Source organism: Lepidochelys olivacea (assembly GCF_965140295.1).
Source record: "Lepidochelys olivacea isolate rLepOli2 genome assembly, chromosome: 1".
NCBI classification, from domain to species: Eukaryota; Metazoa; Chordata; order Testudines; family Cheloniidae; genus Lepidochelys; species Lepidochelys olivacea.
The window spans coordinates 64,004,289-64,021,537 of NC_140411.1; the positions used below are offsets into that span (position 1 = coordinate 64,004,289).

A 17,249-nucleotide genomic window follows, 5' to 3' on the forward strand; every position below is an offset into this window, starting at 1 on the left:
ACTCCATATAACTCTCTGTGGCTTTGAATTACTCACCCATGAATGATCAGCTAATTCCCTGGTTGTAAGATAAATATATTACTCCAACTCATTTATCCTCAACAATATATATATCTCACATAACTGAAACTTTGACAAATATCAACACTTTTTACACCACTAGTTACTAGTTACCAGAACTGTCAAACAAATGAAGGAGCCTAATACTTAGAGGTACAGATATAGCTATGAATAAACAGTGGTAAACATTAATAGTGCAATCATAAACATTAGGAATCAAGCAAAATAGATTCTCTTTCCTTTTTGTCTTTCATGTCCAATTGGCATTATCTATGTACAATATATTTTCTTAAATACATTTTTGAAAGTAACACTACTGTACTTTCTGTTATGTCTGGGTTTATATATTAATTTACCATTCAGTGTGAAACTGGTTATCTGTCAACCTGCCAGAAGGCAGGGCTATGATACAATGACAGAACACAGACAATCTTTACCAGGATACCTTGTGAAAAAAAGTACGTGTCTCATGTGGGTAGTGTGCAGTTTTCATAAGGTGAATTGGCATTATTTAATCCAGTTAAAAAGTATAAACTGGCAGATTACATATTTGTATAGACAAAATATCAGAGAATGCAGAGAAATCCACAAAAATGGAATAGGAGCATTATATTTGAAAATAATAATTCTTGTTTGCATTAAAATGATACGTTTTAGTGCACATTAGCTATAATGATACTCCTTCTCCAGAGCACAAGAGGCTGAGAGAACTATTATGTTGAAATAGACACAGTTCAGCTGGGGTTTTTTTATTACTGATTTTCTCTTCCCCCTTAAGTGTAAAATCTTTTCCTTTTAAATAGAAGTGCACTGGGGAGTAGATGGGGGGCAGGGGGAGGGTTTTACATGAAAAAAGTAGAAAGGGGAAAATGCACAAAAATAGAGTGAAAAGAAAAAAATATAACAATTTCACATTTTTGCACATATTTCCCCCCTTACAATACCGTAAAAACGAATACCATTTGCATTTGTGATTTCAACAGACTTTTTTAAAGAAGGCATTTTGTATTATAAAGGCAGCACATGTACCATCTGAAAAAGTGGTTGCTACAATAGTTGAATGCAAGAAAGTAGAAAACATTATACAAAAAACAAACCCTGATTTTAAGATAATATATCTGCCCATGACAATCTACTACCGTTTTAACATGCATGTCTCCCTTTCCTCCTTCTAAGTAGTATAGCCAGGTCATCTGAACAAATACTGTCACTTCCATTTTAATAACAACTGCCCTGTTTTGCCTTGCACATATTTTGCAATGGGGCAGAAGAGAGTTGTCTACATTTAGAAGCAGAAGAGTCATCTTAAGTGTATTAAATCATGTTTTTGTTTCCTCCAGTGGGGTTTTATTTTTACTTTTTTGGTTATAGTATTACCTGACACAAGATTTCAACTGTCATGAGTCAGATCCCCCCAAAATCATATTGGTAAAAAAAATTGAGTTTTTTAAAAATAATAGTTTTGGGGAATCTCTTCATTTTCCTTCTGCTTTCTGAGCCCTTTGAGTACATGTTTTCAACCTTTTCTCCATAGCCATGAGGACCTGAAATTCACTTAAAAAAAAGGACTCCAGGAGCTGGGGCTTTAACAAAAAACACTAAATATTTCAAAAGTTGCTATAAAATCATAAATTAGTAACGTTGTGTTTAAAAAGTACTTCCTGCAGAAAATCGACATAGGTAAACAACATTATAGACTTATGCCTTCAGTAAAAAGATTCCTTAGTTATTTTTGTTCTACTCATCAATGCATTTGGAACTGATATGAAATACATTTTTAAGTCATAGTTTCCTATAAAATTTGCTCTCCTGGACCTCTGTCAAATAAAGTATAAATAAAGTCTGAAATACTTAGTCTACTTGTACATTAAAAAAACCTCCACTTACATAACTGATGTTAAATTCTTTGGCAGTCATTTAAAAAACCTGGATTACTGATAGAAAGACAACAGCTGAAAAGTTGCCCTATCCTGAGGTAATTTTAGGAGTGTTATAACAAAGAGGAATTATTAATAATACATTTTCCCGTCCAAAAGGAGTTTACCCTTTCCAGAGGCAGTCACTGAAGACTACACAGAAATTGAGAAAGAAGACTAAAGAAATTCTGCTGCATATGCCCAATTCTATGCATTGTTTAGTGAGACAGTGGGTATGTTAGAGATAATTCATCCTATGACTAGGAAATTATAATCTTGAGTTTACTAGCAAGATTAATTATATATTCTATCAGAACACCCACAAATTAGAATGCTGCCACACATTAAAATGTACACACTGTAGCTTACAGAGAAGCTGGGAGAGAAGGGAAAGATGGCTTATGGAGACATAACAGATGTCATCTGAACATAATTAAAGGGTCAGTGTCAAGTACATTTTTAAAACTCTCTATTGTTTGCATACCTTTTTAGGACAACAGCTTGAAAATAATGCACTTGGCAAACAGGTTTTGTTTTGGTTTGGTTTTTGCTGAAAACCTAATGGAACATAGCTTCTTTCCTTTGTTTGTTTACCAGCATAATCAGTTATGTCAGCACAATTCTCGGAACTGCGTCCTTTTATTTACTCTACAGCACATGGTGCTTGAGACAGACAGACTTGAGCTATTTTTTTTTTTAATTAAAATTTCTTGGCAAGAGTGGTGAAGGATGTTAGAAAAAAAACTTAACGAAGACATTTACCTTCCAGGGGACAACCCCTACCAAATGAGAAAGATAGGTCAAAGTTAGGACCTAACACTTGACACTTTTCCCTTTAAAACATGTGGGAAACAAACTTTTTTAAACCAAATGAAAGTCTGTTCAAATATTAGAAAGGAATAATATATTAACCTACTCTTTAACTTTTAAGAGTTGACAAAGCCTCTGCTGTTGAAAAGGAGGATCTATGATTAGTAAAAGCCTTGCCTCTTTAGCTGGCATGCTGCATTCTTGCAAATGGCAAGGAGGTATCCATTTTATACAAGCTCATTTAGGGTATGTCTACACTTAAAAGGCTACAGGTGCTACTGTAGCACTTCAGTGTAGACCCTCCCTACAGTGACAGGAGTGGTTCTTCTGTTGCTATAGTTAATCCACCCCCCCTGAGAGGCGATAGCTAGGTTGACAGAAGAATTCTTCCGTCAGCCTAGCACTTTCTACACTAGGGATTAAGTCAGCATAGCTAAGTCTTGCAGGGCTGCGGATTTTGCACATCCCTGAGAGACACAGTTATGCTGATATAAGTTTTCAGTATAAAGAAGACTTTACCGTGTAACTATACCCAAGCTGTGAAACATCAAGATATCCTAATTATTTAAGTAGTTTTATTGTAGTTTTTACTTCCAGAGATATTTAAATTCTTTACCCATTAGATAAATACTTGATGAAAAATTATCTGGGAACTCAATTAATTATAAATCTATTTCTTGTTTAGATGCACCCCAACTGAATTTCATAAAGCCTGTCGTAATGAAATGTTTAGCATCGGAGTAATTCTAAATGAACCTGTTTACACTCTGTATTATTGTTTTGCATGTGATTTACCTAAGCATGCATAGTGTACAATACTTGGGAAAGGATTACCATTTTTACTAAATATGTATGATTTACCAGTGCAGTAGTACTGGTAAGAAACAGACTGAATATAGATATGTGGAGTAGATGCGTACATTGTTTTGGTATTTAACGAATCTTTAAAAAACAATATTAAAATGGTGCACATGGCTAAGTTCTTATATCAGACTGGGGAAGTTTACCTCACAAAATCAAATCAGCTGTAACATTAAAACATTTTATACACATAGTAAACAACATTAAATTACTTCTGGCTTTTAAAAAAACATTTCACTAACCTTTTTAATCCTCTTTTTGCATAACAAATAAAATGAGTAACGCCTAAAGTTCAGATATGCAACAGATATTCAAGGTAACTGACTAGCTATATTAAAATGCGCCATAAGAAAGCTCTCTGATAATTTTCCATTTGGGAAGCTGATTGATAATTTTGTGAGGTCACTCCAAAACACTCAGGAGTTAATTACCTGATATACCTACTCAACATGGGTAATTTAAAAACTGAACTATAGAATGTGTCAATTATATACAATGCACATCATTTGCTAAATATGGCACAGATGCTAAGTGTTCACATCCACAAGTCTTTGCCACAGAACATGTTCAGGTAAAATACAACACTGAAGAATAGAAAAGTGCCTGTAACCAAATAAAAGACACACAAGTAGTAATAAATTAAATCTTATTAAAACTGATATAAAAATTGTTCAAGTGTTCAAAGTATCAGATATGTCATGCAACAGAAAGACAGACGATTCAGATAGGTACACCATGCATTATAGTTTGCATTCATGCTGTCTGTAACCATACTCCTTGGCCAATGAGTGCTAAGTACCTGAGGCAATGTCAGTCTTGCGAGCAAAACCAGGAACATTCCATCTCTCAGTCTTCTGTACAAAATGTTTTAGGGAAGCTATGCTTCAGAAAGTTAACCAGGCAACCTCAGGCTCTACAGTGATACGTTGCTGCATTGTAAGAGAGCTGTACTGGGCCATACGTAAGGAAAGCGATCATTACTTAATTACATTTTCCAGGCAATGCAGTTCACTATATACCAACCTCTTTACCAAAATGTGCTCACTTGAACTTGCCAAGTTTGCACACTAAGAAAAGGTCTTCACTGAACATAACCTTTTTTTTTTTTTTTTGGCACAAAACCGTTCAGATTCTCAGATCAAGCTCTTCACCACACAAGAATGCAGATATATTAACCTGCATAGTACACCAGTGCTTATCCAACCATATAGTAAACTACAAACCAGTAAAGTGCCTCCACTTTGCTAACTAGCAATTCTCCCTCCTTCCAAGGATAGCACCAGTATAGTTACACTTCGGACAAGGGAGCGTTCTTGCCAAGCTCTTTAATTCCCTGGAGAATTCGCTTCATATGACCCACTTTCGTTATCCCCAGGTCCTACAAAAGAAAAGGAGAGGAGGGTTTTGTTTACAAAAGAGAAAAATCCCAACACGATTCAGCCATGCAGCAGATACAGAATCCTTTACATTCATTGTAAGTAATTTGCAACAGCAAACACATTTCTAAATGTGGAAATAGCAAAGTGTTATCTAACGTTACAAAAAATATACATTACAGACAACTTATCATGAACCTCTTTCTATTCAGCACAGAGAAAGTTACTTACCTGCAATAACCGCTGTACCTCACACAAACCCTTACTTTTGTGTTCTCCTGACTTCTGTGCACAGCCATTAGGTTTTTTAAATTTCCAGAAATTGCTCAATCTCCCTCTCCTCTCTAACGTAGCAGTTGTTGGCTTCAAAGGATGTGATAGATCATAGCTTCCATCCATCAATTTTTATTTTATCTGTTGCCCTAACATGCCTATCTTAATCAGCAAATATGCACATCCCCATGGGAAAGTGGATGTAGGTCTACAGGTATGTAGGACAACTTTCCTTCAGAGAACAATAGCTAAGGCTAGAGTGAATTTGTCAGTCCAGAAAGGTAAGTATTTTAACATGGATATGCTTGGTAATTAGAGGAAAGTTTCTGACAAACATGACAAAGACATCCAGAAGGAAAATGGGAAAGTACACATGAAACAAATCTGAATGTATTGTAAAACTTTCTCTATGTACATCAATGTGGCAGTTAACATCAGCTGAAATGTTCTCAATATTGTTTTCTGGGACCCAACTTTTCAGGACTGGCACTAGCAAGGACCTCTTAAGAAAAGGCTGCCTCTCCCCACCCACCCACACCTTTGGAACTCATTCCCTTTGGCAGTGAATTTGCAGAATTTCAAGGGCATTGTGCAAGAATTATTTATTTGTTTCAGCTTACTCATTGTCATTCACTTTATTTGAACAATTTGTCTACATTTTTTGCAACAGCCATCATACTTTTATTTAACCCGGTTGCTGATGAAATTCGTTTTTTATTTTTTTGTAAACAGTGTGTAGTTGAAATAAAAAAGGAATCAAACCTTGTTTAATTGGTATTGGTCTAGTGGTCAGAGCAGCAGAATGGGATTCCTGACTCTGCTACTGACCATGTAACTTCAAGCAGTTTACCTAACCTTTCTGAGTCTCAGTTTCCCCACATACAAAACCCAGCTTTGTTAAACACCTTGAAATCTCCTTGGATTAATGATGCCAGGTAAGTACAAGGTATAAATATTATTAAAGTTATTTGAATAATTATGAACATATTAAATATTTCTGAAATATAATATCTTCCACTTTAGGAGAACACATTTTCCACATCAAGGATAATAAAGAGGGAAAGGGCAGCATAAAATAATTCCTATTATTTTAATGTACTGTAAAAACTGTAGTAACAATATATATCCTGGTATGCACACTTTCCACAAAGAGTTCATATATATGTTTTCTGCAGTTATCAAAAACTCTGGAAATAAGCACTGATATTAAGATATTATGCAATTTAATTTCCATTTACCAACCTGAGACAAGGAGAGTGTGGTATAAAATTGAAAGAAATCCCTTTCTCTCTATAAAATTTAAGTGGGTACAAACCGAACACATGGGCCTCTCTTCACCTTTGAAGATTTGAGTTCAAATTCAGGTTAGGCTGGAAATGGAAAGAAATCAGTCCTGTTTCCTAATGGACAATTATCTACACTACAGCTCAAGATCATCATATATGATGATTTGGCATAGTTAGAAGGTCCTGCTCAGAATGGACCCCAGACTAAAACTGCAAGGGTTTTGCACATTTAGTTGGATTGACAGACTAATGTGAAGAAACTTGTAGCACATCTGTCCGTACTGCACTTTGCTCTATCCTCTGCTGTCAACCTCACTCTTTCTTGAGTACTCAACAAAAACATCTAAGAAAGAAAAATAGTTAATGTATGCAACAATTATTAAATGCCCATAATGACTACTGCAACTTTTTTCCTGAGAACGAACTGGCATAAGGCTATAGATTCGAAGTTGGAGAAATTTTCTTATTTGCCTTCAAGTTAATTTTCTAATGAGGAAAAGAAAAGTTCAAAGCAACTACTCAGAAACCTCCTTGCAACAATTTGTCACAGGATCTACTGGTTCCATCTAAATTACAGTCACTACAAAATATAATGAAAATAGAATATATATCTTTCACCATCACCACCAAACTTGGGCATGCATTTGATGAGGCTTTGCCAGGATTTTCATTCGTAGGATTTTTTGGTAGTTGAGCATTGTAGCAGGATTTTGTCAGATTTCAGGGATTAGAAAGAGGACAGGATCGTGTTATGACACTTCCAACATATCAACAGCTCTTTCCCAACCCTAGGCCTCAGACTCTCATTACAAATTCTCCTGGCCCCTCAGTTAAAGTTTGCCACCCTCAAGAAAACAAAAAAACACAGGTAAAAAAGTTCTGAATTTTCACTTGTGGAGATCTTCCCAAATCATTCTGTTGAGAAGACAGCACATATGACAACTTTGGAAGCCATCTAGATGCCAAAAAGTTTGCAGGGATTTTTTTTATTCTGACTTTTGCCCTACACAAAGGGAGGGATTTGGAACAGCAACACACTGCAAATCATTCACAAAGTAGACCCCACCCTCCAAAAGCATACATTAATTACCTTATATATGGTACCATATCATAGAATCATAGAATATCAGGGTTGGAAGGGACCCCAGAAGGTCATCTAGTCCAACCCATATATCTCTATTTAACTGACATCTGATTAATGAACTTCCATTTGTCCAACATTTGTTCCATCCTCTGGGTTTTCAAAGACGGCAGGCTAACATATGTTGGAAGGAGGACCCACAGCACAATTTCAAGTCTAGTTCCAGAGCAGGACCTTCTCCCCCCACCCCCATCCTTTCCATGCCACACTGCTAGGCTACATTGCCAGCCCATCTCAGTTTCTACCGCCCAGTGATGTAAGTACTCAAGAGGTCCTTGAAAAATAACTGGAGAAGAACCTGATGAAAGTTCTTGCAACAATTTTTTTCTTAAATTGTTGTCAGCTGTCAGGGAATCTTCATCTGTACTATACTCTGGAGGTGAGGCTAGAGACAGTAGGCTGCCTAGCCAGCTTTGCCCCCTGCCCCCCGGCCAATAAAAAGGTTTGCCACTCAATCTTTGGCAAAAAGGGTTCCATTCTAATATTTCCAAACAAATAATACATATAGAATTCTCTGTTAACATCTTTAAGATCAGAGATTTCTTCTAGCTGTATTACTAATTTAACAAAGACATCCAATAAGGCCAAAATCTAACAAATCTCAAAGGATTTTTTTTATATTCTCTAAAGGAGCTTTTTTTGAAAACTGTAATTCCTATGAGAGACACAAGGTGGGTGAGGCAGCAGCTTTTATTCAACCAACTTCTGTTGGTGAGAGACACAAGGTTCACGACCTATGCCGACAGGAGGGGTTCTCCTTTCAGCGCAGGTAAGCCACCTCCCCTGGAAGCAGTAGCTAGATTGACTGGGGGGTCAGGTCGGCTTAACTACACCACCCTGGGGTATGGATTTAATTTTCTAGTGTAGATCAGGCCACGGAGCTCTTCTTCAGGTCTGGGAAATGTACTTAGGCCTAGTCTACTGTAGGAAATTAGGTTGGTATAACGACATTGCTCATGGGTGTAAAAAATTTGCACCATAACTCTAGCAAAGTTATGAATTGGGAGCTTAAATTCATAACTTTTCTAGACACTAAAAATCATGGACTGAATAGAGACATCAGCTTTATAGCTTATTACAACAAATCTATAACACACTAACACCTCCCCTCAAGCTGTCTTTCCCCTGCTCCCCTTTTTCCCTCCTCCTTTACTGGAGTGTGTTAAAGTGCCACTTCATCTTGAATGGTCCATTGAAATATATGTTAACTAATTAGGCTAAACAATCTGTTCCATCTTGTATTTACCTGTGACACTGAGTACGTTTCTCAGACCTGAAGAAGGGCTCTGTGTAAGGTCGAAAGCTCATCTCTCTCACCAATGGAAGTTGATATTGATATTGAGATAATGATATTATCTCACCCACTGTCTCTGTCTAATATCCTGGGACCAACACAGATACAACACACACTTAATTCCTATTACTCAGTAAACAAAAACTAAAGATGAAAACAATACACAACTCGCACCATACATTTCAGTTTGACTCTCATTATACAACCATCCAGATTCTGCATCTTCAAATATCGGACGCACTTCTGGGCTGAAATCTTTCGATAGAGACATTAGAACTACAGTACCACTGTGGCCCAGTAGATACTCTTGCAGCTAGGAATATTAGCAACCAGCTCTCATGCACAGGAGCAGTTTTAAAATGCTAGTAACTGTTAACATTTCTTTCTGTAAATTAGTAGAGAGGTTAATTCTCAGGGAGAAGAACTCAGCTACAATTTTCCTGTTTTTGAGTAATCCATGTGAAAACAAGCACTTTAAATGCCTTAACAATATAGAATTAAAGCGTTGGGACATGCTGAGGGAGTCTGCTTGCAGAGCAGACAAAGGGAACTGAGGTCTCAGTCAGCCCTCCTTCCGCAGCTTCTGTGGCATTGACACTCAATGTTTCATTCCCACGACCATCAAAGGAAGGGAGAGATCTTGTGGATGGAAGGTCCATGCTAAGATCAGCTACTTGGGGCTTGGGAAGGGGCATTATGAAGGGACAAGAGAGGCAGAGTCTTGAGGGACGTCTGGCACTGCTGGCAGATGTTCTCCGTTTTGAACAGGTGCCACAGAGGCACAAACTGAGTCCAAGACACACCAACTAGGGCAGAAAAAAGACTGGTGTCAGGGGCTCCTCAGCTTGTTGAGTTACTTTCAACCCACTTGGATGCTGGGGTGAGGAGGAAGTGGTCACATTCCAGGACTGGGGATCTGGTTCATGAAAGGGCTTTCCTGGTGCTACAGTTTTGCAGTAACCCTCAGATAGTAGAGGAGAGAGGTGGGCCAGCAGGCTCAGATATAATGGGCAACAGACAGAAGCCATTTCCCATAGCTCAGGCAAGATGAGAGGTAAATCCACTGCAGACAGTCTAGGGAACAGGATGGTTACATACAGGTGAGGGATCAAAGACCATGCCACATAGTACAAGCACAGGCCTTGTACAAATGTGGATCGCAATGAGGAAAGGATGTACGTGGATCCTAACTTCCATGTGTATTGAAGACCCATTAAGTTTTCACATTTCAGTAGTCATGTGGGAGAAAAATATGATAGGGGAAATTTGTGGATGTGTTTTCCAGTGTCCTTGTAGCACAGGGATATATCTTTGATCAACTCAGCAGTCAGAAAATCGTAGGTGCCGAGCACTGTCTCTAATTGGCAAGCTGAATTCAGAGTTCATGCCAGTATGGTTTGCAACAAACAGGCTGAGTGCTCCACTCAACTATTCAGATATGCTGCTATAACACAAAAAACACAAACATTTGGCCAAAGGGTCTGCTGGGATTTAATGAGCACTTTTGGTGAAAGTTCCACAGCAATTCTGGCAAAAATATGAAACACTCCCAACATGACACTGTGGTTACTGCACACGACCCAGCCTCTAGTTAATGGACAGGGGCTTCCCTGCACCACTGGAATTAAAAATCAGTCTGATTCATCATTTGCCCTAGCTTCCAGAAGAGTCAGTTAATGGCCATGTTGCAGAAAGCTACTTGGTTAAGTTTCAGTTTGATCACACAATCAAAATGATCCTTGAATAAGGCCAGAGGGACTTTACTTGCCTACTGTAATACTGTTTACTAACAGTCCATTCCAATAATTTTAATCTCTTAGGTTTTTCCTTTCAAGGAAGCCACAGCCCTGGTGTGCTAAGTTTCCTCTCTAGCTTTTGAATCGTCTAGTCCCTGTTGAGAATGACTGCACTGCACCTGAAGCTTGGGGGGAGGAATGTAGCAGTGCTTTACAGGTGTGGGGGAAGGAAGGAGGTCAGAAGCTGATCTAAAAATGGTGGGTGGAAGTCAGCATGGCAATGCTGACTCATCCCCTGGGTACCTATGTGTGGAAGGCTTTAAAAGGGGCAGATTCAGGCATTAAAAGCCCTTTCTCCATGCAGCGGACAAGGCAGCACCCACCCTCCTTTCCTCTTGTCAGGGTTCCTTCCTGATTCTGAACTCTAGAGTACAGATGTGGGGACCTGCATGAAAGACCCCCTAAGCTTATTCTTACCAGCTTAGGATAAAAACTTCCCCAAGGTACGAACTTTGCCTTGGCCTTGAACAGTATGCTGCCACCACCAAGCGTTTTAAACAAAGAACAGGGAAAGAGACCACTTGGAGACGTCTTCCCCCCAAAATATCCCCCCAAGCCATACATCCCCTTTCCTGGGGAAGGCTTGATAATAATCCTCACCAACTGTACAGGTGAACACAGACCCAAACCTTTGGATCTTATGAACAATGAAAAATCAATCAGGTTCTTGAAAGAATAATTTTAATTAAAGAAAAGGTAAAAGAATCACCTCTGTAAAATCAGGATGGAAAATACTTTATAGGGTATTCAGATTCAGAACACAGAGGATCCCCCTATGGGCAAAACCTTAAAGTTACAGAAAACAGGAATAAACCTCCCTCTTAACACAGGGAAAATTCACATAAAACAAAAGATAAACTAATCCACTTTGCCTGGTTGCAATATTGGAGACTTGGATTAGGATGGGTTGGAGAAGATGGATTTCTGTCTGGCCTCTCTCAGTCCCAAGAGAGAATAACCATGTAAACAAAGAGCAGAAACAAAAGCCTTCCCCCCCCACCCCGAAGATTTGAAAGTATCTTGGTTCCCTTATTGGTCCTTTGGGTCAGGTGCCAGCCAGGTTAGTTGAGCTTCTTAACTCTTTACAGGTAACAGGATGTTGTCTCTGGCCAGGAGGGATTTTATAGTTCTGTATACAGAAAAGTGATTACCCTTCCCTTTATATTTATGACACCTCCCCTCGAGATGCAAATATCAGGTTGGGTTAGGACTTGCTGTGGGCATAGCACTAGTCACTCCTTTTTAGGGGGGCTGAGAAGGAACATTTTCCCTCACCACCAAATTGGCTTCGGTGGAGTAGGGTTTTTCCGCCTTCTCCACAGTGGGTGTCAGGGAGGACCTATTATGGTAAGGAGGAAAGGTTGCTAGGCTGTATGTCGCAACTTATTGTGTAAGCGTGGGGCGGATATCCAGTGCAGGTACTCCATAGAGAAGGCATTCAGTGACCAGATAAATGGGCTGGTAAAGGACTTTAAAAGGAGATGCTAGTTAAAGGAAGAGAATGGGGGGTGGGGCAGGTTCGGGGCTTCTATGATTGGTATGGCAGAGAGCCAACCCCCTTTCTTATAGTCCACGTTAACCCTCCCCTACAAGGTGGGGGTGGATGCTAATATCTAAGCCAGGGGTTGGCTGGGGGACCTGGATGAAAAATGAAGCATGGTTGATAGAAGCCCCACATAGTTATTTGAATGAACATGGAGTTGCCTGCACTGTATACTTTTATCTGCCAGATAGTCCCAGACATCTAATAATAAAGCTGCGGCCTCATTAAATCCATATAAAGTTTCCTTCTTTCAGTATAGCTGGACAATGGGCAATTACACCAGAGACTGGAAAGTTGTCTGTGATGTATTATTTGGATAATTTTCTGTTTCTTGGTTCTTGCAGGTTTGGACTCTGTGAGGCCTCAATGGAAGCATTTAATTCAGTGACAAAGAGGCTCCGGGATCTCACTGATGCAGGATAAAACAGAAGGACCAGTGACATGTATCAAACAAGACTAAGTACATTACAAGAACACAACTACCTATGCCAACAACATTTCTCCTATGGCAGATATACAATGTCAGCACTCTCTTATCAGGAAGTATTGCAGGCTATGGGAGCAATTTTTAAAACAATTTAATGGAGCATCCTTATAGATGTCCACATGGAAAAATAGCCTAGACATGCAGCAGTATTCAAATGTGGCTGGACACAATGACTTGTGTTTTAGATGTAAATGTTAGGATACTGTATAAATTGAAACCTCTTGTTTTATGCAGTATGAGAAGTTGCAATTTGTTGCATGCAGATTTCTCAAACACATTATCAAAAGGTCATGATTTCTGTTTCAGTAAAAAGTAATTTAATGAATCCCCAAAGATACTGTCTCTATTACATATAATGGACACACTTAAGTAGATCCAGAAAAAGACCAGCAATCTCAAACACCACCATTTCAAAGAGCAAAGTAACTATCATCTGCCAGGCTAACATTTTTCAATACATTAACACAGGGGTGGGAAAACTTTTTGGGCCGAGGGCCACATCTGGGTGGGGAAATTGTATACAGGGCTGGGGCAGGGGGTTGGGGTGCAGGAGGGAGTGCGGGGTGTGGGAGGGGGTGCGGTGTGCAAGAACGGACTATGGGCAATGGAGTGGGGCAGAGGAGGGGTGCCGACTGCAGCAGGGGGTTGGGGTTTAGGAGGGGTGCGAGGTGCAGCAGGGGGCTCAAGGCAGGGAGTTAGGGTGCAAGATGCAGGCAGGGAGTTGGGGGGCGGGGTGCAGGAAGGGTTCAGGTTCAGGGGTGGCAGCGGCGCACACCGGGGCCAGGGTAGGCTCCCTGCCTGCCTGCCCTGGCCCCAAGCTGTGCCTCTCCGGGAAGCGGCCAGCACCATGTCCCTGTACAGCCCCTGAGGAAGCAGGGGGCACAGGGCTCTGCGTGCTGCCCTTGCCACGCCTCCAGGTACCTCCCTCGAAGCTCCCATTGGCTGCGGTTCCCCGTTCCCGCCAATGGGAGCTGAGGTGGGGCAGTGCCTGAAGGGAAGGGCAATGCACAGAGCCCTCTGCCCCACCCCCACAGGGATGTGGTGCTGGCCGCTTCTGAGAACGGCGCGGGGCCTGCAGCACCACAGGGGCAATCCTGTGGGCCGGATCCAAAGCCCTGAGGGGCCGGATCCAGCCTGCGGGCCGTAGTTTGCCCACCCCTGCACTAACATTTCTTCTCCCAAAACATGGTTCTTATTTATTTGAACTGAACAGGGAGGAATGATTTTTCATTTTTTAAATAAGTGATCTCAGAAAGATAGAAGGCTTGATTTTTTTCACAAAATTAAAAACTGACCAAAAACAAAACAAAAAGCTGTTTTGAAGGATATATTTGGACACCTGACAGACAAACTCATAAGTCTGCAAATGGCCAATGCTGAAGACTATCATCAAACTGTCCATCTTCCACACACTGACTACTGAAGTAATGTATTCATAATTTTAAATGAACTTTTACCTGCTGACCTTGCACTAGATACATTTAAAATAATTATCACTAGCCTAATAAATTGATTATGAACAATTCACCTTCCACACCGATCCTCTTTACTAAATCTAGTTAAAACCGAGTTTTTTTAAAGTTAACACTGTAATATATTGATGTAAGTAAGACAATGGGAGTGCTTTCACTGAGCTTGATGAAACATACTATAATTCTATATGAAGCATGAGAAAAGATAATCTCCAATATTGCTAATATCCATGGCTTGAAAATACAGGACAACATGTAAGAAATTCAGGCCACAGGACAGCGTGTAGTAATTTACTGCATATTTGCACAGTATAAGCCAAGCTACAAGCACATAACAGAAGCAAGGACAGTAGAAAGGTTTTGTTTTGTTTTTGTCAAAGAAAATTCTAAAGAGCAGAAAAGTAGCACAAAGGAAATACCTTAAGATCTCGCCTTTCCAGATGTAAAAGCTCAGAGCCTCGGATGTCATGGCTGATGAAGATTTCTTTGTACTCTCCCAAACTGAGCAGATCCAGCCAAGCAGCAACTTCATCTGTGCCCCATTTTTGAACTACCAAAGTTAAGAGCAAAACCCCCTTAATTTCTACATGCTCAAATGCATTACAAGCAAAGGTTAGGCCAAAGAGTGTGGAAAACAGAGTAGAACTGCCGTGCTAGCAAAGGGAAAGGTTAAAGGCGTCATTTCCACAAAAACTGAGTTTCTTTTTACATGCAGGTTAGAGGTTAGCAATAAATATGAGAAGGTATCTAAACAAAGATGGGGTTCTTTGCTTTGCAGCCGAGCTTTCAGCTTTACTCCAGTTTCCTCAATAAAGCCATCAAACCTCATATACTTCAACAAATTCACTTTTAATCATCTTAGGACCAGTGGTGCAAGGTCCAAGTTTGTTCCACTGTATACTAATGACACTTTATTGGTTCAGTGCAGCCAGAAATAACACACACTTCAAATACTAACTAAAATGTAAAATCAACATATATACTGTACTCCTATAGAGATCGCAGCATGCAAGCCCAACTTTACAAGTTTTTCTAGTGTTCTTAATTAATGCAACAAATATTCTATTAACCATACTGGTTACATAGGCCATTAAAAAGCTCTCTGTCAACATTGTTCTCTAAGGTTAGTTGCCCACATTAGTCTTAATAGGCCAAGTTTATTCAAAGTAGGTTTATGTTACTGTTATTCTTTTGCACCTTTGTTTATCTTTCATTCAATGCTGATTAGCTTCAGACTGAAGTACTCTAATATGTTTTATATTTTAACATATTAGAGAACTGAAAAGCTAAATTCAGATTAAAAACTGTAGAGAGCTTGTTTTGCATTTGAGGGCAGTGTAGCACACTGCCTGCTGTGAAAGACCAAGGCGTGGGAGCAGTTTTAGGTCTATTGTGACACCAGTTATTTTCAAGGCATAATATCAAGGCAGTATGTTCACAGAAAACAGTGGGGAGAGAGGAGAGTGGAGTTTGTTCAACTTCTACTAACTAATTAAGAGAGCAGGATTTTGTTTGATGTACAAAATTAACTGCAGTGAAAACTTATTTGGGACGTTAAGGGACAACTGGTTCAATTAAACAAGTGTTAATGAAAGCCATTGTGCAGCCTCTCTCAGACTACCCTGAAAAACCGGAATCAGTGCTTTATACAGAAACAGAACTGGTTTATGTATGACTTGTGTTGGCATGGAGTTAAACAAAACCACCCAAACAGACACATGGGACCTTCTATCCCAAAAGTAGATGGCAAAACAGTAGCTCCTTAAGTATTTTTTAAACTACTTCTTCTATTCACCTAGTTGTTTGGGGATCCTATTGACACACACCTGCTAAATGTACTGCATGAAATCCTCCTCCCTTTGAAGTCATCAATCAGCAAAACTCCTCCTGACTTCAATGGAGCTAGGATTTTATCCTCTAGGTGTTGCACATTATTTTAGCTGTTATGAAAGATATGAAATCATGTTTTCTTCCAAAAGTTATGATCTTTCTTGCAATGTCAAAACACATACCAGGCTGAGGGCTGCTCTTATGCTTTTGGACTTTTTCCTTTTTAAATTTTGGCACTATGCGAAATACTGTACTTCTGTTGTTTCTCTTAGAATAATCCAGAGGGGGATCCTGCATGGAAAAAGAGGAAAACAACCACTAAACTTTAAAAATGCCTCACATGATGATGGGGAATTCTAATTTACTCTTGTCTAGTGAAGTAAAATTATGTTCACTTAGAAGTAATCACCTGACCTACCTCATCATCATTTGGCTGGAAAACATAATAAAGCCATGGAATCTCAGCAAGTTTTCTTAATTCAATCTCCACACTGTGTAATGCATCAGACAGCAGCTCTTCATGGGGAGGATCCAATTGCTATTTATGAACAAACCAGAAAAAGAATGTTAAATGGCTGCCTTATACTGAAAGTAAACAAATGGGGGATTTCTTACCCCATTTAATTTCCCTGCGCATGCATTTCACCATTCTAGAGACTGCATTTGGGTTGGTCCTAACTACAAGAATGACAAACAGCTAAAACTTTGGTGTGTGCCCACCTATCTATTTCTGCCATCACTCATCGTACTCCAGAAATATAAATGGAGATTTAAAGCACAAGGGAGAGTCTCCCAAACTAATGGATGTACAAACCCAGAGAATCCAATGTACAGTAAGAAATTCCCTAGTCTTGTGGCCTTCTACCTCCATCAATCCAGAAGCACAACGGGTAATCAGCACAGTGCCAAATGTAGAAATATTAATATTTTGTGCTTTTCCCAATTCTGCTATAAGCTCATAGTTGTATGCTCTCATTGCTGGACTATGATGTCACGTAACAATGGAGGTAAGAATTTTAAAAAGGCCAGTGGCCTGGAGAAAACTTAGATAAAAAACAGCATCAGAGAAAACAAGTGTAACTTATAGTGTCAGGAAGCCCAAGG

The 17,249-nt window shown here is 39.5% G+C and overlaps 1 protein-coding gene across 1 annotated transcript in view; it reads right to left on the reverse strand.

Moving 5' to 3' along the window:
- Positions 1 to 4,803: 4,803 nt before the first annotated feature.
- DGKH (diacylglycerol kinase eta) overlaps positions 4,804 to 17,249 on the reverse strand; it is a 252,206-nt gene continuing 239,760 nt past the window's right edge. The window contains 4 exon segments of the mRNA XM_084643173.1: positions 4,804 to 5,025; positions 14,735 to 14,865; positions 16,328 to 16,436; positions 16,564 to 16,683. Of these exon segments, the coding sequence (XP_084499299.1) occupies positions 4,936 to 5,025; positions 14,735 to 14,865; positions 16,328 to 16,436; positions 16,564 to 16,683 (450 nt within the window). The 3' untranslated portion in view covers positions 4,804 to 4,935.